General features: G+C 40.8%; 1 protein-coding gene and 1 long non-coding RNA gene across 2 annotated transcripts; both read left to right on the top strand.

Annotated features, from left to right (window-relative positions):
• Nucleotides 1–5,076: 5,076 nt before the first annotated feature.
• On the top strand, nucleotides 5,077–8,037 carry LOC148658706 (uncharacterized). The gene is made up of 2 exons (XR_015940572.1): nucleotides 5,077–5,356; nucleotides 7,291–8,037. It is a non-coding gene; the product is annotated as an uncharacterized LOC148658706 (long non-coding RNA).
• A 1,530-nt stretch (nucleotides 8,038–9,567) lies between these two features.
• LOC148658705 (guanylyl cyclase-activating protein 1-like) lies at nucleotides 9,568–18,231 on the top strand. The gene is made up of 4 exons (XM_088640220.1): nucleotides 9,568–10,079; nucleotides 14,003–14,152; nucleotides 14,621–14,711; nucleotides 15,736–18,231. The coding sequence occupies exons 1-4, from the start codon at nucleotides 9,879–9,881 to the stop codon at nucleotides 15,879–15,881; spliced, it is 588 nt and encodes a 195-aa protein (XP_088496346.1). The 5' UTR covers nucleotides 9,568–9,878; the 3' UTR covers nucleotides 15,882–18,231.
• The last annotated feature ends 3,535 nt before the right edge of the window (nucleotides 18,232–21,766 follow it).

Below are 21,766 nucleotides of genomic sequence, written 5' to 3'. Positions count from 1 at the left end.
TGAGCATACCTTCTGTAAAGAAAGCCTGGGCTGTGGATCACTAGAAAGAAATAAGTATGCACTAGAGGTCACTGAGAGCTGAATTCCTGCCTGATGCCTTTTGTCTAGAGGAGCACATTATCTTTGTTCTTCATTTCCACTTCACACCAGAGCATTGCCAGGGATGCATTCCTCTCCCAAACCATAGCGGACTTTAACAATTCCAGTCAAATCATGCTTACCTCTGTTCCCCTCAATACTGTACAGAACAGGGGCTCCCAATTTCAGTCTTTAAACCCTCACATCTGCTGCTTTTCATAATGGATGTGAATCCTTAAGTGAACTGATAAGGGAATTATAATTCACAGCTCTCATATGTGTGAGAGGTTTCCTACTATTATATTTTTAAGTCACTTAGTCTCCAATTGAGTAGATGGGAACCTTGAAAGAGTTAACCACTTCATTGAACTAATAACATGCTTAAACAACCGAGCACTGAGCTGGATTGAAAACCAGGATCTGTGAAGTCCTTGGACTTGTAATTTATAAGCTGTGGCCTTGTACTAGGGGTCACCAGTCCTGATCCTGAAGGGCTGGTGAGTATGCAGGTTTTCAGTCCAACTTTTAACAAACTAAACCAGCTGCTTTCTCCCTCAGCTGCTAAGGTGATCGAGATCTAGAAAATTTACAGACACGACGGCATTCCAGTATCAGTGCTGGACACCCCTTCTGCCTTGCCCCATCTGGTCTGAGAATGAGCTGCAGTTGCCATTTAACCTCTACTATGGGGAAACATTTAAAGGGACCTAGTAGGGGAACACAATTCTTCTGAGACATTTCAATTTTTATTTAAGCAGTATTTTTGCAAATAACTTGCTTACGTTCTCTAAAAAGTCAACAGTGAAATGCCAAATTGTCCAGAATAATTAAGGAACAGCACTTAAAAGTAAAAAAAAGAAAGGAATAAAGTGTGAAAAATGGAACGGCTTATTTTTGTTGTGATATTATTCACTACTATGTATTCAAATAGCTATCGTAGATCAGTCCCAGTAGGAAATAGTTCAAAAACTGCAGAACAGAAATTGTGTTGAGACTACTACACTCAGTCAGCTGCCATATGAGTTTATAGGTTACTAATTATGGCAATATCACACCTTCTTATCTGGAACCTCCCCTTTTTTAAAGAAACTAATTCAAACTACTTCTAAAAATAAGGACTTATCCAGGTTCGGGTGGTTAACCTTTTAGCCCTTGAGCCCTTCTCTCATATCACTGCAGTAGTGCAAGCACTGTATGGTCCTGTTAAATTAGGATTGCATGTGGGCAGACTTTTCACATAGGCCTTTAACAGTTAGAAGATGTATAAAAACGTTGGCAACAGCTTTTGTTTGGAGCTAGAATTCCAATGGTAACATAATATCCATAGTTGAGCAATTATTTATTTCTGGAATGGTGCAGTCCAATTTGAACCGTGTCTGTGCACACCTTTGCACTAGCTGGACATAGGCATCAGAGCACATTTGGCAGAGCTTAATGCCAGGGGAGAGCTGTCAAATCAATGGAATGACACAGGCTGACAAAGATGAAAAAGAGCAGCAGGATGAAATTATTAAATTAAATGGCATTTGCTAAGGTCAAAAGGGCACAAAGACAGTAAGGAATGAGGAGGACAAATTAGATAGAAGGAGGAAAAGAGGGAGAGTGGGCGACAAAAGAGGAGAGCTTATAATAGAGCAGCTTATCGGCTTCTTATACACTTCAATCCTACTTTCAGAGGATATAGAAAGCAGACAGCGGTAATGGACTATGTCGTCCGTGTTCTTAAGGATTAGCTTTTGGGATAAATAGGTGCTTTTTTCCATAGTTCACTGACACACAAGAGCAGGGAAGTTTTCCATTCCCTTAATGGCTTCTGGGATAATGTCATGCGAGAGCTGTAAAGAATGACCTGTCTGTCACTCCGTCACTTTATTTTCTTCTTCTTGACACGTGTAGCCAGCAATCTGGCGTTTGTCACTGAAATCTGCCCTAAAAGAAAAGCAGGGCCAAACCGGAAAAGCTGGCACGTAATGACTTGCGTTTTCGAATTCTTGAAAAACATAACCAAGAAGAGGGTTCAGCCTTATAAACCACAAGGCTGCTACCATTTTACCTCAGGACTACAGTATGTTTGATTTCTAGTAATGAACCATAATCAGTAAACAACCACAGTTTAATATTGCCACCAAAACTAGTAGTACTGAATTCAGTTTTACATGGTGTTACTAGGTTCCTAAAGGCTCTGTTGGGACTGGGCTTGTCCATCATAATGACCAGCTTCTCAGTCTTACTTAACAGTAATTCCAATATTATGGAGGTTACTCTGTTCTTCTTCTGGCTTTCTAGATGTACCTGAAGCACCAGCAATCTCATACAGTATCATGACTCTCTCGCCTTCAGGCTAGATCAGCAATACCCCTCCCTTTGTGCTGACATAACGAAAGAATGACAGGCATTCTCTTTTTTTCTTGATTTGTGAAAAGAAAAAAAACAAAGCCCTCCCTTGTCTCCTTGGAGATGGAATTCAGACCTACTGTTCCTGTTCTACAAACTGCAGTAAGAAGCATGTCTAGAATGTACACCTCACACAGGACTCCCAGGTTACATTGGCTGCATTGTAGAAATTGTTGTGGTTGTTCAAAAAACAAACAGTGAAATTATATATCTCAAAACTTGCTGTATTTTGGCAAAATCATTATTTCCTTTTTAGTTATTCACTTTGAAGAGATTTATTATAATTATGCAATTAATAGTATACTGAGAATCAAAAGAAAGCATTTACAAAGAATTCAAAACAGACAAATAACAATCTTTCTGCAGAAGGTGCACTGACATTTGTTTGATTGGCAAAGGATCAACTGGGAAGGATGCAGGCTAGTTGCATCTGTGTTCACCATTAGAAGTAGTACAAGGTAGTAGAAGTAGTACATCTGTGTGTAGAATGTTTGTAATCTCCATTTTTATTGATTTTTTATACATAGATCAACAAACAGAAACACACTCAAGTGACTTAGGTTGTAGCATGAACACTGAATCAGTTCATTACAGAATCACATTCAATCATCAACACTCATTTATTCAAGCATTAAATCAATACCCAAAATACACATACTTTAATGTGCATAAAACAGTGATGAGTCTATTTTGAGGCTCTCTGTATTGTGGTTGAGGTTTCTATGTTCTTTTCACCTCTGTCCGGAAGCTCTTCATTTTGGATTTGAAGCAAGGGTGGAAGTATTTACTCACTCCACTGAGCTGCTGCACCCTGGAGGTGTTCCTTCAGAAGGCCGTTATGCTGCAATCTCTTCACTCCTTGCCTGTTTCCTTGTTTAAATGCGTTTTTGTTTTAGTGCCTGTGCACACATGATTGTTCCTCCAAAGTGGAAGTCTTTGTCTGGGCGAGGTCATGTATCACTGCCAGCTCCAGTCTGTGTTTACTTAGGATCAATTTGTTACCTACTGTTTTTGAAAGAAGCAATACTGTACATCCTGATGCATTTTGCTTTTGCTTCTCAGGAATCTTTTTCCCAAACCATTTTCATGTTTGAAAAGCTGTGTAAAGCCTGTGTAGACTCATTTAATTTAACACATTCAGCTGTGCAATGTGAGAAAATATGTCTGTTGGTGAACGTCTTTGAGTTGGTCATGGTGCTGCAATGAATGAATGATTTTGTACTGCTTCTTAAACTGAGAGTAAAAAGTCAACTACGAAAAGATGATCAGATTACTCTGTTCACATTGGTTTTTGTTTTTGTTTTTGCTTGGTCTTTTTGTTTTGTGTAAAGGTAGTCTTTTTCAGAAGTTTGGCTGAATATGTGCTGAATATGTGTTTGTGTGTTCAGCTTGTGCTTTATATGTGTTTGATTGGTTTAGTTACAGCCCTTCTCATTTGCAGATGCAACAAGATAGAACATGAAGAAAATGGAAATGGTAGGCCTTAAAAAATTAAAAAAACAGTATTTGCACTCCAGTTATTAGTGAGAAGTGAATTCTAATTCACTCATATTTGGCAATAACAATAGGGGATAAAATATGGTATCTCCTGCTTATCATGATCCCTGTATTGTGTTATTTGAAAAGCCAAATACAAAAAGCCCTATGAATGCAATGATATTTATTTAATTTATCTGTAAGATATTCAAACAGAAGTGGGTTTAGAGATATTTTCTTTCTAACAGGATCAAGATATTAGGCTTTTCCTATTCCTGGGACACTATTTTAACAAACCGACCACCAGATGAATACATCTGAAATCAGTTTCATTGACTTTCTATAGACATATGGTGGTATTTTAAGTAATATTGGCAATTAGAAAATTTTCTGCATGTTTTGATTCTACTCCAGATGTCTGTAGATTTCCCCAAGTTGAAAACAGGTGTGCAACAAAACTAAGACTCACTCCCTTTTGTTTTTTGCAGGACAAGCAGCTGTGGTGTGTATAGCTCCCAATTCTGAAAGTTTTTAATGGCAAAAAGTCAGGTCTTTTTGCACATTGTGGCACAATAGTGTGATGAAAGGCATGAGGATGTGTATTTTACTTATTCTCAGCAAGTTCAGATGCTTGCTCATTTTCTTTTCTTATTTATACATTAATTGACAGATTACTCTTTCTTTGCCACTCCACATTGTCAGTCAAACAATAACTCATTAAAGCCAATAAAATAAAGTCTTGAATACAAAAGCCAGTTTTATATCTCTAATTGTATTAGATGTGAGCATGAACGTAACTGTGAACGTGAAGGGACAGACTGCAGAGAATGAAGAAGTTAGACATTTGTCTTGTCAGGTCTGAGAATCAGGTTAGACAGTTTCAATTCAGTGTGTAAGATATACAGTGAGAATCAATGGAAAGATAACAAGACTTCTCTTATGTAAAGCAGCATTGTGCTTAGTGCATATGGGGTGATATCCAGTACTTTTAAATATATAGCTTTAATATATATTAGAGTGGTTTAAGAGGAAAGTGATCACCAAAATGCATCTTTTTATGCTTTTTAATTTGGTATTTTCTGATAAGCTAGCTGCCTTTTAAATAGGCTGCTTTTAAAGTACAGAGGGTCCTTGCTGTCAGTGCAGCTGGGGTGGAAAATGGATTATGTCATACAGTGCGATGTCATGTCTCTTTGTGATGTCACTTAGTACGTGATGTCCCAAGCACTGTAGGAGAGAGAGGCTGGAGCAAGAAGGGACAGAGCAAGAGAGATTTGTTTCTGAAGTGAGAAAGACCTTTAAGCGTATAAGTCGTTAAGTTCAAAAGGGGAGGAGGGGGTCTTTCCCCATTGCTTAAGTCGCCACAATGCTGATGAGAAGAGGCGGAGCTACAACGAGGAACAGCCAGGTATGACATCATAATGTTTTTAACGAGAGGATTAGAGGAGAGCCACACAGGCATTTAAGGTTAATATAAGGTGATGTTTTCCCAGGAATAAAGGATTCACTGGGAAGGGATTTAGGTTGAAAGACATCTCCCATTAAACTGCTGTGACCGAGACATACTGTATGCCGAATGCCAAAGATTAAATTGCTCTCTCTGAAGTCAAAAGTTATGTAAAGCACCTTTTCACCTCCATGTGCTTCATGTCTTTATCTTGCAGGACATTGTGGCAACAATCAGGGCTAATGTATGTTATTTCCACCACCAACAATGTCTGCACAGACAATCTTATGCTGTAACTCTTAAACACTTTTTGAATTAAAACCCTTATTTCTGACTAAACAGCTCTCAATAGGTGATTGACGAATAATGAGCAGACACAGGGGGGATTGACCCTGTATCACACACTCCCACAGTGAAGTCAGAGCTCATCCTTCCAGTGGGTTATATTTCAGCTATTACAGTACACCTGAAGGAGGGCAGCCCTGGAACTCACCACAAGGCACAGGGTTCATACTGATCACAAATCCAATTCAGCTTTTTAACAGCTGAGAGAACAATTCCAAACATGTTTCGGATAGAAATAAATTAGCACGGGTAATTAAGAGCCCAGTTGGAACAAAAAGCAGTAGACACTGGGGTAGATTACTACATGGCCAGGATCACGAATGATTGATACAGCTGATCAGATACACTATTGTGCAAAAGCTTGAGATACAGTATCTTAATCATAGCCAGGAATTAAAATATGATAATTATGAACATGATTAATTTACTGAAAGTCACCATTAACATTTTAACAACTCTGATGGTTATCAATAGTTTAAGAAACCAAGTTTGTCATTTAATAATCTTTAATCTTTGTCAAGTATCTGTAGAATTTCGATCACAGTAAATCAAGGCAAACTAGTGTTGTGTACGGAAGTTTATTAGCACCACGGATAAAAAAACATGAACTCGTTTATACGAGATAGAGTCTCGTTTATATGAGAAGAGTATCTCATTTATATAAGAAAATTATTGCGTTTATACAAAAAAGTATTTCGTTTATAAGAGAAAATTATTCAGTTTAAACTCAGTTTTTCAATTTGTGAACAATGTTGCCTACTACTGTATATTAATACTGTATATTCCATTGTACTGTACAGTATATGCAATAATATTGTTCCGTACATGGTAGCATTGACTTTAACTACAGTAGAATCCTCACACTCCTCTTTTGGGGAAAAAAGGAGCGCCTGTTCTGTTTTTTTTTGTATACATGAAGTACAACACCATGTCAGTGAGCATTCCCAGGTTAAACGTGCACTGTTTTCGCCGTTTCTATGACAAGTCGACATCACATGGCTTTCCAAACCTACGTTAAATTAACTATTGTGTTTAAACGGAAAACATAATCATATAAACGATAGACTTTTCTCGTATAAATGCAATACGTTTCTCGTATAAACGAGATACTATCTCATATAAAATATTTTTTTTTTTCCCGTGGCACTAATAAGCTTTCGTAGTTGTGCTACCAAATGTTTCCTTTCTTTTCTTTTCAGCATGGGTTAAGCATTTACTTGTTCCTCCACAATAGAACTGTTTCCCCATAAAGAAGGAAAAACCAGTAAAAAGAGAGGAGCAAAATGTCTAAGACATTCTGTGTAGCATGCTAGTTCACTAACATGCACAGACATACTTTAAAGATTCTGTTGCAGTTTGCTAAACCGAGAAGGGAGTGAAAAGGGTGTTAAAACAGCAAGGTAAATACACCAAGCTATTGTACAGTATGTATAGGCAAACCACAGAATGATCCCTGCCTGCGTTTTTGCAACTTTTATTGTTGATGAGTATTGAACAAGTGTAGCTGGTGAAGCCGTAACAACTTAGTGAGGCTTCTCTTTTGTCCTCAGGTGTGGAGGAACCCAGTGAAAACAATCGCCCCGGTCAACGCCAGCAGGAACAAGGTGGTGGACAAACAGATAGACCTTCTCATTTTCTCCTGGGCCAGGAGGCAGAGTAGTGACTCAGGAAAGGCTGCGGTCTTGGATAGGCGTTATCTCACCCCCACTCCCCCTGCGAACCCCAGACCAGAGCACAGGGAGTGCCGAACACCCCCAAGTGGAGAGAGCGCCTCCCGCTGGACTCCGGTCACCTCCAATTCCCTCACTCCCTTCTTTACTGCTTGTAAATCTACCTGCGGCTACCGCTTCTCCTGGGATACTGATCACAAGAAGAGGCGCACAGGGATTCCGCCCAGAAACATTGAACAAGAATAAGTTGAACAAGAATAAATTGAGACTCCTGCCACAACAAACACATTTTGCACAGGTTCCTGGCGCCAAATATTTTGAATATTCTGTGCTGTTTTATTTTATCACAGCTTATTGAATTGATTTGCTCTGGAGGGGCACCACGGCAATACACACGATGCTAACAGGGACTCGCTAAAGTTATGACATAGAATCGGACCTGGACTGTTCTAGGGTGTGGAGAGGGAAGGTTGCCCAGGAATGAGTGAACCGGACCCTGTGTATTCCTGGGGTGCTACCTGTGTGGAAGTTGTATTTTCTTCCTGTGTTTTTTTATGGTTTCCTCCCAGAATCCAAAAACATACTGCTAGGTAAATGGGCTTCTGGGAAGTTTGGCCCTAGTTGCGAGTGTGTGCATGTTTGTGCCTGTGTGTGTACCCTGTGATGGGCTGGTGTCGTGTCCAGGGTGTGTCCTCCCTTGTGCCAGCTGCTTGGCAGGAGAGGCTCCGGCTCCTGAATTGGAAGAGGTGGTAAGAAAACGCAGGGATGGATTTAGCGCAGGATGTGGCCAACAGACATTCTGCTGCGTTGGTACTGTATCTTTCTGTTAGATGAGATAAGGTAAGACTTTATTAATCCCGAAGGGAAACTGAGGCGTTACAGCAGCCCAGCACAAGAAAGACAAGACAGACATCGAGAAAGGCTAAAATTAAAAATAAACTACAACATTAGAGTGATTAAATAAGTATATAGAATACTAAATTAAATAGTTAGCAAAATAGATGTGTGCGAAATATGCTAATAGTCACTGTAAAACAATAAAAGATGTGCAAAAAGCACATACAGTAGGTATGTAAAAATTGAAAATACCACAGTAAAAACAATATATGAATGCAGTGTCCAAACGTACATGAGTGCAACATGCTGTCCATAGATGACCAAAAGAGATAACAGGCCTAGCCTAGGGCAGTGTTATACACCCTGACAGCCGCTGGGAGGAAGGACCTGCGGAAACGTTCCCTTGAACACCGTAGCTGGAGCAGTCTGTTACTAAAAGTGCTCCGCTGTCTAGTAACAGTCCCATGAAGCGGATGAGAGGTGTTGTTCATGATGACTCTGAGCTTGGTTAGCATTCTCTTTTCAGCCACCACCTCCAGGGGGTCAAGGCTCAGCCCCAACACAGAGCCAGCCTTCTTGAGGAGTTTATTGAGTCTATTTACATCTCTTGCCATGATGCTGCTGCCCCAGGCACACAACAGCGTAGAAGAAGGCCGCTGCCACCAATGATTCATAAAAAATGTGCAGCAGTGTTCCACACACACCGGTTGCTCTTATGATCTTAGAGATGCTCACGTCAATGGAGTACAAGAAGCTCCAGGGCAAATCAATGGCATGAGAAGTAATATGGTTTCAGATTCACCTGACATCCATCCGTTATCCATCACCAGGAAGCTGCGTATTACTGGTGAGAGTGACTCACACGGAGCCTGAGGTGAATTACGAAAAAGGAAACCCAACATACCACTCTGCCACTGTGCTGAGCCCAGAATATAAATCAGGGATGCTTCCATTTTGTACTTTAATTTGGATGCATTACACTTATTTTTATTGTTACTGTGGCGTGCCGATTTCTTCATGCTCTCCATTTCTCAACATATGCTTTGCTTTCGTTAGTGAACAAGAGAGTCTTTCTTTCCATTAAGCGCTGCATCTACCTGTAATGACGGTTTACCCTCATTTAAAAACAAAACTGCGTTAGAAAGCCTGTGACTGGATTTGAGGATTAATCAGTGTGTAAATCCGTAGTTGGTTGTCCCTTGCTAATCGCGGCCAAGTTTCCGATTTTGCCCAGTTTATTGCTAAAGATAGTTCAGTAGTCGCACAGGCCTTTGATTGGTCATGGAAGAATAAGAGGACTTCTAAATCCTTCTTAATTGCTTTGTATCTTTCTGGCAGCGCGTCTTAGCTCAAAGTGCTCTGAAGAACACAGAACCGACTGCAGTGGTACAGACAGTGCTGAGACAAAGCACTTTAACAATAACCTATTGTTACACATTTAGACATTTAGTAATACCTCAAGACCAAATACTGGTGGTTTTGAGAGGGGAGTGAGCTGGAGAATATAACGACGGATCTGGGTGTAGAGTCTTAATTTGACTGATATAAACTCACTAACTCCCGAGTTCTTATTTTTGTACTGACGTCTAAACGTTTCGCCGTCCTGCGCTGTAAGCCCACGAGACAAGGCTATGGGGAATGCAAACAGCGGCACATCGGTAGAGGAGCTGACCGCCTGTGAGATACACCAGTGGTACAAGAAGTTCATGATCGAGTGCCCTTCCGGACAACTGACGCTTTACGAATTCAAGCAGTTCTTCGGACTGAAGAATCTCTCTGCCTCTTCCAATGCCTACGTTGAACAAATGTTTGACACGTTCGATATGAATGGCGTAAGGAAATTTTTGTTATTATTCTTTCAGCAGTACATACTGTATGTCCTGATACCTGTAAGACAGACCCCGCAACGTTGTTAGATGAGAAGCTAACCCAATCCTTGTAGTTTTAGCAGCTAACGAAAGCGTTCGGAGCGCAGCTGGGAGCTTGAGAATTCTCTGCGCCAGTTTGTCTTAGAAGAAAAAGCGGCTGCAGGGACGCTACGTTTGTAAATGTAGGTGATGTAATGTAAACGTTTATTAAAGAAAGCACTAATGACAAAAAATGCTATTACTAATACTATGAGATAGTCATCACTTTCTGTGTCTCATTTTAAGTCTGGAAAAAATGCAGTCTTACAAAAGCGTTGAAAAATTCTTTACACACCCCGGATTACTGGTATTTCAGCTGTTTTAGAGTGTAAGCATGATAACCGTTTGGTGTTGCAATTGGATAAAAAAACGCAGTTCTTGGTGCGTAATAGATACAGCGATAGATCACTGTAGTGCAGCGCATTATTAATATCGATTGTGAAGATACCAGTGGTGGTACAGTTTTCCAATAGTGAACTAGACCTTTGTATTAGCACGATGGTTATCGCCCTCTTGTGATCAGAAGGTTACACTCATATTTAGTTAAAATTGCTGCTAAGGTTGTTCAGATGTAATGCTTGAAAAATTGTAGTTCAAGTGCTAAATTGATCGACGTACCCTTAATCCCTCAAGTACAGCTCAGTCCAAAGTCATTGTAACAAGTTCAGCGTGCTTCTGTTTTCCACAGAAGGAAACTTTAAGAACAGTCCGCCCTGGTCCAGTCTCATTAGATTTCTCGTGTTTCTATCCTTACACTCGGAGAATGTTGTGTATAGTGCCTGTCTATGGATAATCAAGCGCTTCTCCAAAGAAACTTCAAATTATACAGGTATCTTGATAGAAAAGGTCAATGCAAGTCTTGTACTGTATCTAATGGCTTTCTGTATTCTTAAACCCTATGTACTGTATGATTGCTTAGAAATGCTTGTGGTAAGCAGGCCTTGGCTTTAAAATAATATATTGTAACGCAACGGGGGCTCAGGCGGGCGCCCTTGCCGCATCTGGTTGGCCCCATCCCGACTGGAGGCTCGAACCCGGGACTTCCGCGTCTCTCTGCAGCGACCTAGCCCCGTGAGCTAAAGAGAGATCTCTCCACAGCCCAGTAGCTGTGGTCCTGCTATCACAGGGAAGGGCGGTGACGTCACCCGCTCTGGTACGCCGGCTCTTACACAGTGCCTGTCGGCCGTAAGCGTTACACTCTCCCCCGCTTAAATCGCCGTCCCCGGCGAAGGGCTATCCCACCCCGCTTCTGACACCAATGTAACGCAACGGGGGCTCAGGCGGGTGCCCTTGCCGCATCTGGTCGGCCCCTGCACCGTCCAGGGCTCGAACCCGGGACTTCCGCGTCTCTCTGCAGCGACCTAGCCCCGTGAGCTAAAGAGAGATCTCTCTACAGCCCAGTAGCTGTAGTCCTGCTATCACAGGGAAGGGCGGTGACGTCACCCGCTCTGGTACGCCGGCTCTTACACAGTGCCTGTCGGCCGTAAGCGTTACACTCTCCCCCGCTTAAATCGCCGTCCCCGGCGAAGGGCTATCCCATCCCACTTCTGACACCAATGTAATGCAACGGGGGCTCAGGCGGGCGCCCTTGCCGCATCTGGTCGGCCCCATCCCGACTGGAGGCTCGAACCCGGGACTTCCGCGTCTCTCTGCAGCGACCTAGCCCCGTGAGCTAAAGAGAGATCTCTCCACAGCCCAGTAGCTGTGGTCCTGCTATCACAGGGAAGGGCGGTGACGTCACCCGCTCTGGTACGCCGGCTCTTACACAGTGCCTGTCGGCCGTAAGCGTTACAATATCATATGATATATCATATAATTAGTACATAATAATGACTATTTAGTAGTAATAATTAATCAGTAATATTTTATATACAGTAAATCCTTAGGAATTTTCTTAAACCCTTGAGGACAAACATAACTAGAATTTATTGTGGGTTATCAAAGACCTAATCTGCCTTCAACCACTTTGCAAAACTTTCCAAAAATGGTTAAAAGAATGACTTTATCAGACTTAACTTCTGTTGTTTTCTGTTCATTAACTTTACATGCATATAGTATATATGATTTATGTTCACTCCTTTGGGTTGTATCCACTTGTATCCAGTGACTGAATCCATAAATTGATGTCTATGGATTCTGTGGTACTACTGGATCTCAGGAGGCCAAGATGTGTAAGATGGGGGGCTGATTTCTGTAAAACAATTTTCTGTTTCCTTAACTAGACTTGTGTGTGTTTTTTTTAAAGCAGAGTTACAGTATGTGCCCTTTTTAATGAAAATGCATCTACATGCAGTAGATACAGACCAAGAGCTGTGCACTCCATAGTATTTTGTGTGGACTGTCTTTTGCGTCCTTCAAAGTATGGCAACACTGGCCCTGTGATGTGAAAGTGTCACCTAAGATAAGAACTTAAAGATCATGATTGCATGATTATTAGTTCGATTGGGAGAGTTTGAGCCGAACCACCCTAGACAAGCAGCCAGAGTGTATCCCGTTAGAACCAGAGTTGAGAAAGAAGTAGAGTCATATTTTGAACAGACTGGCTGTGGGAGTCTTTATTACTTTTGAACTTACAGTAACTGCCTTGTGTCTTTGACCATCATTTCTGATATTTCTTTTTCATACCAGTTTCAGGTCTGTCAGATAGACATGTCAGGAGTGACATTCAGGTTGAAAACACTATCCAAAAGGCATCCGCAATCCAGAGGCAGTGTTCCTCAGGGAAATGCATGCCTTGCAGAGAACTGATCTGCCAGTAAGAAGCACTGGTCCAGCTCCCTTCCCCTTGACAGTTAAATCCTGTTGTCTGAGCTCGGCTATTTTGGTTTAAATTGGTATTAAGAGCTCAGGAGTGGGATGAGAGCCTGATCAGGAAAATCAGGAAGATCAGGGGTCGCAATCCAGAAAGCATACCAGGGAAATCCGGTTTATGAATAAGATGACTCTTTTTTCCATTGTCACTCAGGCACTCTGGTATTACTTTATTTTTTTATTATTACACACTGAAACATTAAGGTCACCAGACAGACATCTGGTCCTCTTCTCTGGTGTTTTTTTATGTTTTTCTGAAAATCCCTTTCTGTTTTCCCTGGAATCAGGAAATTATTCTTGTGTAGTTGCATAGTTTATATCTGAACATCTCAGGAAAAGAAAAGGTACTGGCATCAGTGCATACATGGATCTGAGAGGCGAAGAAATGACACTTGGTGGACAAAAAGAAAAATAATAAATGGCACAGTCCGATTTCTGTTTCCTTTTATTCACAAGGTCCTAGCAGCCAAATGAGTGAAATACACATCTCTGCATCTCTTTCACTATTAAGAAACTGGGGGGTTTGATACATGTGTCTATCATTATATCAAAAAACCATTTCATTTATTTCATTTTAATTTACTTTCATTACCATCCGTACTGCATTGTGCTCATTTCCCCCTTAAATTTTCTGAAGTTTAATAACAGAATACAAGCTACAAACGTACTTTTTTGTAGATTAACAAAGGCTGAAATGTTATTACAGTGCTATTAATTATTTTGGTATTAATAATAACAGTACCTACATCCTTTTTCAGTAATAAAACACAATAAAAAACTACAGTTATTATTAAAATAAGTAGGAACTGATAAAGGGAAGCAGGGTCTGGGCTTTGAAAATAACATAAATCTTATTTTAAGTGTTTTTTATTTGATATCTCTATGAAGATTAAGTCCTTGAGGAAAAGAAAGAAGCTAATTCACTGAAAGGTGTGGCTTATTTGGTTTTGGTTGTGCAGGCTTGTTGGTTGAATTTATTTCTGCCTGTGTTGAACCTTGAGCCTTGACCTATGACCTGTGGTGTGTGTATTTGGCAGGATGGGTATATTGACTTCATGGAGTATGTCGCCGCACTGAGTCTGGTCCTGAAGGGGAAAGTGGAGCAGAAGCTGCGCTGGTACTTCAAGCTCTATGATGTGGATGGAAATGGCTGTATCGACAGGGGAGAGCTGCTGAACATCATCAGGGTACGTGTGGTTTAATGGTGGTTTAGAATTTGCTCCTTTAAGCTCAAGTGTAACAGGGAATTAATGTTAACACCTCTGTAAATATGAGCTTGTGTTGTATTTATAGAGTCTCAGTGGTTATTAAATAATCACAGCACCATGTAGCATTAATGGATATGGATCACAGTAACTGCAGTTGTCTCTTGCACTTCTCCATGCCCTCAATCTCCATTGAAGTTGCTGTTCCATGGCTTCCCATCTGCATGATTTGAATCATGCTGCTCTATGCTGTCGTAATGCTATGCTGTCCTACACTTAACCTTGACTTCAGTTCACTTTTAACTTGTGTTTCAGGAATCAGGATTGTAATGTTAGGGGTGAAAGCTAGCAGCTGTGCACTCATTACACCTTGTTCAAACCACGCAATCTTTTCTGATGGGGTTCCAACCCTTGAGAGTGTTATTCTTTTCCTTTCTCTCACTTCCTTAGGCGATCAGAGCCATCAACGGCTGCAAGCATGAAATGACAGCGGAGGACTTCACCAACATGGTGTTTGACAAGATTGACATCAACGGCGATGGTAAGAACACAGAGAAACAATGTGAAATTCCATGTGGGACTAAAAGCATATTGGTTTGCAGAAACAATCACAATACCTTCCTCTTGCATTATTTTAATAAAATACACCATAATTTGAACTTATGTCATTGGTTCCCAGGAAACTGTAAACATATTTTCTGATGCACAGTACAATCTGTCTCAACAGATTTTAAGATGTTTTTGTTCTCATTATGAATGGTGCTTTCCAGATGATTTTCTTAGCTGGCCACATTTTTAGCAGGTACTTTTTTCCTATATGTCTTCCATAAAAACTTACATTTTATCTAGTGTCACAGGTAAGATACACTGTGCAACTGGGAATAGAGTGTAACTTGTTGAATCAAAAAATGTAAGATAACACAAGGCAGCTGCACTGAGTAGTGAGTAGGGCTCTAGAATGCAAACTGATGGGTTGTGGGTTCAAATCAGAGTATCAGACACACATCTTTTTAGAGTGTGCTGGGAGAACAACATCCCACCTCTTAGATTTGATTGGCCAGGTCTGAGTGCTTGTTTACAATCCCCTTCTCTGGGGCTCTGCAATGGACATGTATCAGGTCTGGGTACGAGAGAGGACATGTGCTCACAGTCCCGTCAGCACCTGTGGCTGCCAGAGTAGTCTCTGGTTTATCACACCCCTCACCAAATTAAGCTGCTTTCTGATAAGGGATGGGATAAGGTATCCTTCTTACACAGCTTGCAAAGGTCAGAGAGCTTGGAATCAGAGTCAGTCTTGTAATTTGTCCGATGCTCTTGAGAAAGACAAACACTTTTAGATTTAAAATTAATCTGAATGTAAGTATCAGAATGTGAAAAAACACGCAAGAACATAGAATCTGCAGAGGCAGTGTATGCATTAGTGATTTATTTAGAAAAGGTGTGTGTATGTTCACATTCCCCTTTAATGTTGCAGAGTTGATCATTGAGCTTTTTTTGTGAGATCGCTGGGAGAGCCTGCAAACAGCGGGAGGTGCTGGCTTACACGAGAGGTGTGTCTGTTTCAGGCGAGCTGTCGCTGGAGGAGTTCATGGAAGGGGTCCAGAACGACGACATGCTGCTCGATGTCTTGACCCAGAGCCTTGACCTCACGCACATCGTGGAGATGATCCAGAGCGAAGGGGGTGATGAGGAGCAGGCGACCCCGTCCTGACTGTCCTGACTAAGGAATCAGACTGCACTGCACAGTTTGAGGCTCCACCTATCACATTGACAGTGATCGGTGGATCTCTACCGTTCACCAAAGAGGCTTCTGGTACTCCACCCAGTTTAACCAGAAAATATCCGTTGGAGTTGCAAAAGGTTGAGTGTGAATCTAAACACTTGACCATTGCAGGAGTAGTGTTTTGACATCTACAATACTGGACCTGCATTTTGTTCTCAAATTATTCCTTTAGAGCTGATAACAGTCTGATAAAGACATGATGTTGACTGTTGGGTGAGACCTCATGAAGACTATTGTCAGGTTTTTTTTTAGATAACAGGGTTTTCCATCCCTCCTCTAGGAAGGCTGCAGGTTTTCTTTAGGTTAATCTGTAGATTTTCATTGCAAACCCAGCCCTTAGAAACCTAAATCAGCTCATCATTGGCTTGATTGAACCAATTTAAAATGTTCTAACAAGACCTAGAAATCCAGGCCAGCCCTTCAGGATCAGGATGGACTCTCCTGCTATTGAACATAAGTGCACAGGGGCAGTCCTCCAGGGTGAGCCAGCATCCAGCAGGTTTTACAGGTCTTCTTAAATCATCAGTAGCTGAAGTACTTTGAAAAGTATCCAGTTCTTGAAGAAGTTCTCGAAGCTTCAGAATTGGTTCAGTTAAGATGATAAGTACTGTAGCTCAATTAGGTTTTTAATAATAGAGGAGGAACAAAAACCCAAATACATTTTAGCCTTCCAGGACTTGAGATCAACACTAGTTTTTTAAAGGAAGCGACTTCTGCTTCTTAAACATTCTGTGTCTGAACTATCAACGATGGGTGCTAAAACACAAACAGTGACTCAAGAATGTCCGGCTGCAGAATTGCAGAAACACTAGTCAGGCATCAGAAATCTTGATTTTTCTGTTCCATTCCAGATCTTTATCCTGGTTGATCTTTCAGATACAGTATGTATGTCATTGGCTGCAGCAGGGTCAATTGGATCTTATGCAGTTAAAGGTCTGATGGGATCAACATGACAGTGTTGCAATGACAATGCACTGGAACTGACAAGGTTGCCTACACTTGATGGCGGTGATTCATGTCAGATAATCCCTAAGGCAGGGGTCCTAAACACAGATCCTGGAGGGCCTTGTGTCTTCTGGTTTTGTTCAAGCCTGAGGAGGAAATTAAACTATATACCTATTTTTTCTATATCAGACATATTTAGAATTGTTCTATAATTTTTCCCAGGAATTGAGTCTGAGACCCCTGTCCTAAAACAAACAAAAGAATTAGATTTTTTAAAACCTTTGTCCACACTGCCCTGTGATTGGCTTTGACACAGCTGCAGTTATGAAAAGTGCCTTTTCTGGTTATGTGTGACGTATAGCAGGTGATGGTGAAACTGTAACTCAGTTATATTATGCAAAGAAAGCTCAGCTGAGTTACATCTTTGAGGCCGCGGAGGCAGTTATGATTTTATTCTTGTCAGGTTTTCTTGTGTCATACTTTCTGTGATGTTCAAAAGCTGTACACAGTACATTTTAGGTTTTTATTATTGTATAATTAGTGTTGATATTTTATGTATACATTCTTTCCTGCTACCTGTTAAGGCTTTTAGATGTTATATATGGATTTTTATTCATTTTTGCTCAAGGTTTGGCTTTGTCAAAGAAGCATGATTTTTAAGGTTGTTGATGAAATGCATACAACTACCTTATATAGCTTATATAGCTTATATGATGTACAGTAGCAGGCTTTGTCCCTGCTGTTCACAATATTATAAATTACACTGACAAATGGCACAAAACAGTGTGTATACAGGTCCCTTTCTCTGACTCTGTGTTGTAAGGATACAAAATGTAATAAAATGTTCACATTCAAACAATATTTCAAATGCATAATCTTTGTTTATTATTTTAAAAGCTAATTGTTTCAGTTGCAATGAGTAGGGAAACAAAACCATCCATATATCCATTTTCTAAGTGATTAATCAACAAGATGCATTGTTGGTGTAATGATACCGTGGTACAATGGTTAGCATTGCTCATTTCTGGACCTGGGGTGCCATCTGCCGGGAGTTTGTGTGTGTCTGTGGGAACCCTGCGATGCACTGGCATCCAGTCCGGAGTGTATGCTGCCTTGTGCCCAGAGCCAGGATGGCCCTGCTACCCTGAACTGGAAGAAGAAGTTAGAAAATGGATGGATCTTTCTACCGAACAGAGTGGTTGAAATTCACACCACATTCAGACCACATTGACGGCCTGGTCTACAGTTTCTGTCTGTAAATCTTAAAGGTCTATCTTGTAAAAAAGTGCTCTGTTCTCACCTCTTCCTGAAATAAAGATTCATAATAGTTAAACCCCTCGACTTGGCTCCCAGTTTGTTAAGTCACAGACCTCAGTCCTGCCTTGTGTACAGTCGGTCTGGGAAATTTCAAAGTCTAAGCTCCTGAGAAGACGGGGAAAAAGAATGTCCTGGGAAAGCTATGGAGAAAAGGTGTTCGCAACTAAAATGTTGGAAAAAAAGTTTGGTTTTTTATATTAAATCCATCCATCCTTCCATTTTGTAACCTCTTCAGGGTTGTGTAGGAGCCAGAACCTATCCTGGCAAGCAATGGGCACAAGGTAGGGTAGAGCCTGGACAGGTGACTAGTCCATCGTAGGTAGATTATATTAAATCAGGAAACTCAGAAAGACGGGTCTGAGGGGCAGAGGAGCCGACAGAAATGTCTATGGTGTTGGCTTGAACTGACTTAATTTAGCTGCTGTCCAAAGTTGTTGTGTCAGAGTTTAACGTCTAATCGTCTCTTGTGTTTTGCTTCCCTGGGTGGATTGTGACTAACTCTGAAAGTAAGAAGCTAAGAGTTCATTACTTCCACTTTTCAAACCTTATTTGACTTGGTTGTAGCGATTGGCAGTGGCAGTGTATGAGACAGGTGGCACCTTTAATTTATTTATTTTTCTCCTGTGCAGTTGCCAGGTGACATTGTAAAAGCAGTACAAATATAAATCTATGCAATAAGTGTTTGTTATGTATAATGTGACATGTGGGATCTGTGACTCAGACGTTTTCTGAGTATTACCTTAAAGTGAAACATACAGTACAATAGTTACAAATGGGGAGCTATGAAAATGGTGAATTTCAGGAATTGACTGGAGTCAATAAGTACAATAATTATTCATAACCCCCAACTTGTAAGTGATTTCTGCAGAATATACCCGAGCATTATAAATGGTTAATTATAATATAATTAGAGGCATGTGAATTCTTTATTCTCTGGCACAACTTTGGTGAAAAGGATAATATTCCAGACACACTTGTTTAAACAAATGTTTATTATCAAGGACAAGACAAACACTACACTACACACAACAAAACATGCACACATAAATATATGTTGTATATGTAACTTATAAATATATACACACAAGTTACTATATTTACAAAATGTACAAACAAGGCATTTCAGAGGCCTTACTTCCCAATCACCCAGAAAACCTCAGACTGCTACTAATAATAATTAAAATCGCTTACACTTATATAGCGGTTTTCTGGACACCACTCAAAGCGCTTTACAGGTAATGGGGACTCCCCTCCACCACCACCAATGTGCAGCATCCACCTGGATGAAGCGATGGCAGCCATAGTGTGCCAGAACGCTCACTGCACATCAGGTATCAGTGGGGAGGAGAACAGAGAAATGAAGCCAATTCATAGAGGGTGATTGGTAAGGAGGCCATGATTGGTAAGGGCCAATGGGAAATTTGGTAAGGGCCAATGGGAAATTTGGCCAGGATACTGGGGTTACACCCCTACTCTTTTAGAGAAACACCCTGGGATTTTTAATTACCACAGAGAGTCAGGACATTGGTTTTACATCTCATCCGAAGGTCAGCGCCTTTTTACAGTATAGTGGGGCATTAGGACCCACATAGGCTGCAGGATGAGCACCCCCTGCTGGCCCCACTAACACCTCTTCCAGCAGTAACCTTTGTTTTCCCAGGTGGTCTCCCATCCAGGTACTGACCAGGCTCACACCTGTTTAGCTTCAGTGGGTTGCCAGTTGGGAGTTGCAGGGAGATATGGCTGCTAAGCATTGAACTCTTAAATAATGTCCACAGAGGCCACAATAAGAGATAAGCTGCCTTCTTAATAAATGCAACTCAACCTTCAGTTAAATATCTTTCTCCGCAAATCCGGATGCCACAAAATAAATGGGAGCCTATCTCCCTATTCTAAAAATTCACCAACAAGCAGAAAAAGATGTTTCTAACTGAGGTATCTTTTACCCAGGAGACCCACATTCCCTAAAAACACAGAATAGCAAGTACTCTCTAGCAGGGTTCAAATACTGAACTCCAATCAGGTATTGTTTGGATGATCATGAAGTAGGGGCTCTCACCCGGCGCAAGCTTCATGTTCCAACTTCTCCTGACTCCTCTCTTTTCTGGTCTGACCTTCCTTCCTATCCTTTCCCTCGCCTCTTGTCCTTCTTCTCTCTTCCCTCTCTGTGGTCTTAATATAATCTTATATGGTGTGTATCTGGACTGCTCCCTGAAAATCATCTACCCACAAATTAATTAAATAGCTACACCAAGGTAAACTTCTCAGCAAACATCCCCTCTGTTTTGATGCTGGAAGCATTTACACTGCCAGGAGTCGCACACTTTATCTAAACTCTTAGAGACACTTCCTAATCACGTATAACTGTAATAATGTCAAATAATAATAATTTGGGTTTTGGTTCTATTTCATAAAGGTCCAGATCTGTGGTTAATATTACATCAGCTGCAATTTTTGTTTAATTTATTTGTTGGAAGAATCTATGTGTTTAATCTAGCTGTGATTCATAAACTTACATTGACTGTAGACATGGCATAAAATACAGTCAATTAACTGAAGTCAATTACCATTGTTTGATAATGGTACATGTTCATTGGCCTAGATAAAAAATGTAAAATCTAATAATTGTAGGTAAGATAATTAGAAGACTTCCAATTGTACAGTAATTCACTTCACATCTCTCAGAGGATCTCCTGGCCTTCCTCCTCTGTGCTTCTTGACGGAGGAGATGAAATTAGTATAGCATAGTAATTAGCATCCCTGCCTCACAGCTTTTGGGTCTTGAGTTTCCAGACTTCCAGACTGAGTTGCCATCTGTGTAGAGTGTGTACAGTATGTTTTCCCTGTTTGTGTGTGTTTTCTGCAGGTGCTCTAGTTTCCTCTCAAAGACAAGCAGGTTATGTTGATTGGCCAGCACAGATCATGTGATTGCAGATAATGAGTGACGTAGGCTAAAAGGACTCCTCTTTATTAACTCCTTTCTAATGTTTTAAGTTGCAAGCGAATATTTCACCATAAATAATTTTTTTTACACTAGACCTGAATGTCTACAGCCTAAGTTGATCTACAAGTTTTCAAAAAAGGCAAAAGGTGTTTGTTTTTCCTGACAATCAAAAACGTGGTGAAGTCTGGCTGATCAAGATGGTAAGCTAATGCAGAATGCGAACAATAAAAGTGGAATGCTAGGTTCTAGACTCCTAGTCTGAATAATTCCCCTGAAGGATCATTCCATTGTCACTCTCATTGTTTAAAAATATCCATTACCCATAAGACTTGTGTGGCATGACCCAGAAATTCTTGCCAATGGGCTGTGGAAATAACAAGACCTATTGCCTCTGTGATCAGACAACATTCCTGTTAGAGCCTCATGATCTGAAGAGCCAGACTTAATGCAGGAGTACAGCAAATTGGCTCATGGAAATCCAATTGACGTGGAACCAGTGAGTCAAGAATACTTTTCCCATCAGGAATGATGTCAATACTCAGGCTAGGTGATCTGCGGATTACAATCCTCAAGACTCCAGTAGTCCGGGTGTATTAACCCTCACTCT

This window comes from Lepisosteus platostomus, chromosome 7, assembly GCF_059453375.1.
Source record: "Lepisosteus platostomus isolate fLepPlt1 chromosome 7, fLepPlt1.hap1, whole genome shotgun sequence".
Classification (NCBI taxonomy): domain Eukaryota; kingdom Metazoa; phylum Chordata; class Actinopteri; order Semionotiformes; family Lepisosteidae; genus Lepisosteus; species Lepisosteus platostomus.
The sequence above is the reverse complement of the archived record's forward strand: the minus strand, read 5'-3'. Positions and strand labels throughout refer to the sequence as shown.

Bases quoted from the DNA above. Each gene is read 5' to 3' on its own strand.
- LOC148658705 (XM_088640220.1), top strand. From the start codon at position 9,879: ATGGGGAATGCAAACAGCGGCACATCGGTAGAGGAGCTGACCGCCTGT. The intron at 14,153-14,620 runs GTACGTGTGGTT...TCACTTCCTTAG, and splicing joins AGCTGCTGAACATCATCAGG to GCGATCAGAGCCATCAACGG. The intron at 14,712-15,735 runs GTAAGAACACAG...TGTCTGTTTCAG, and splicing joins GATTGACATCAACGGCGATG to GCGAGCTGTCGCTGGAGGAG.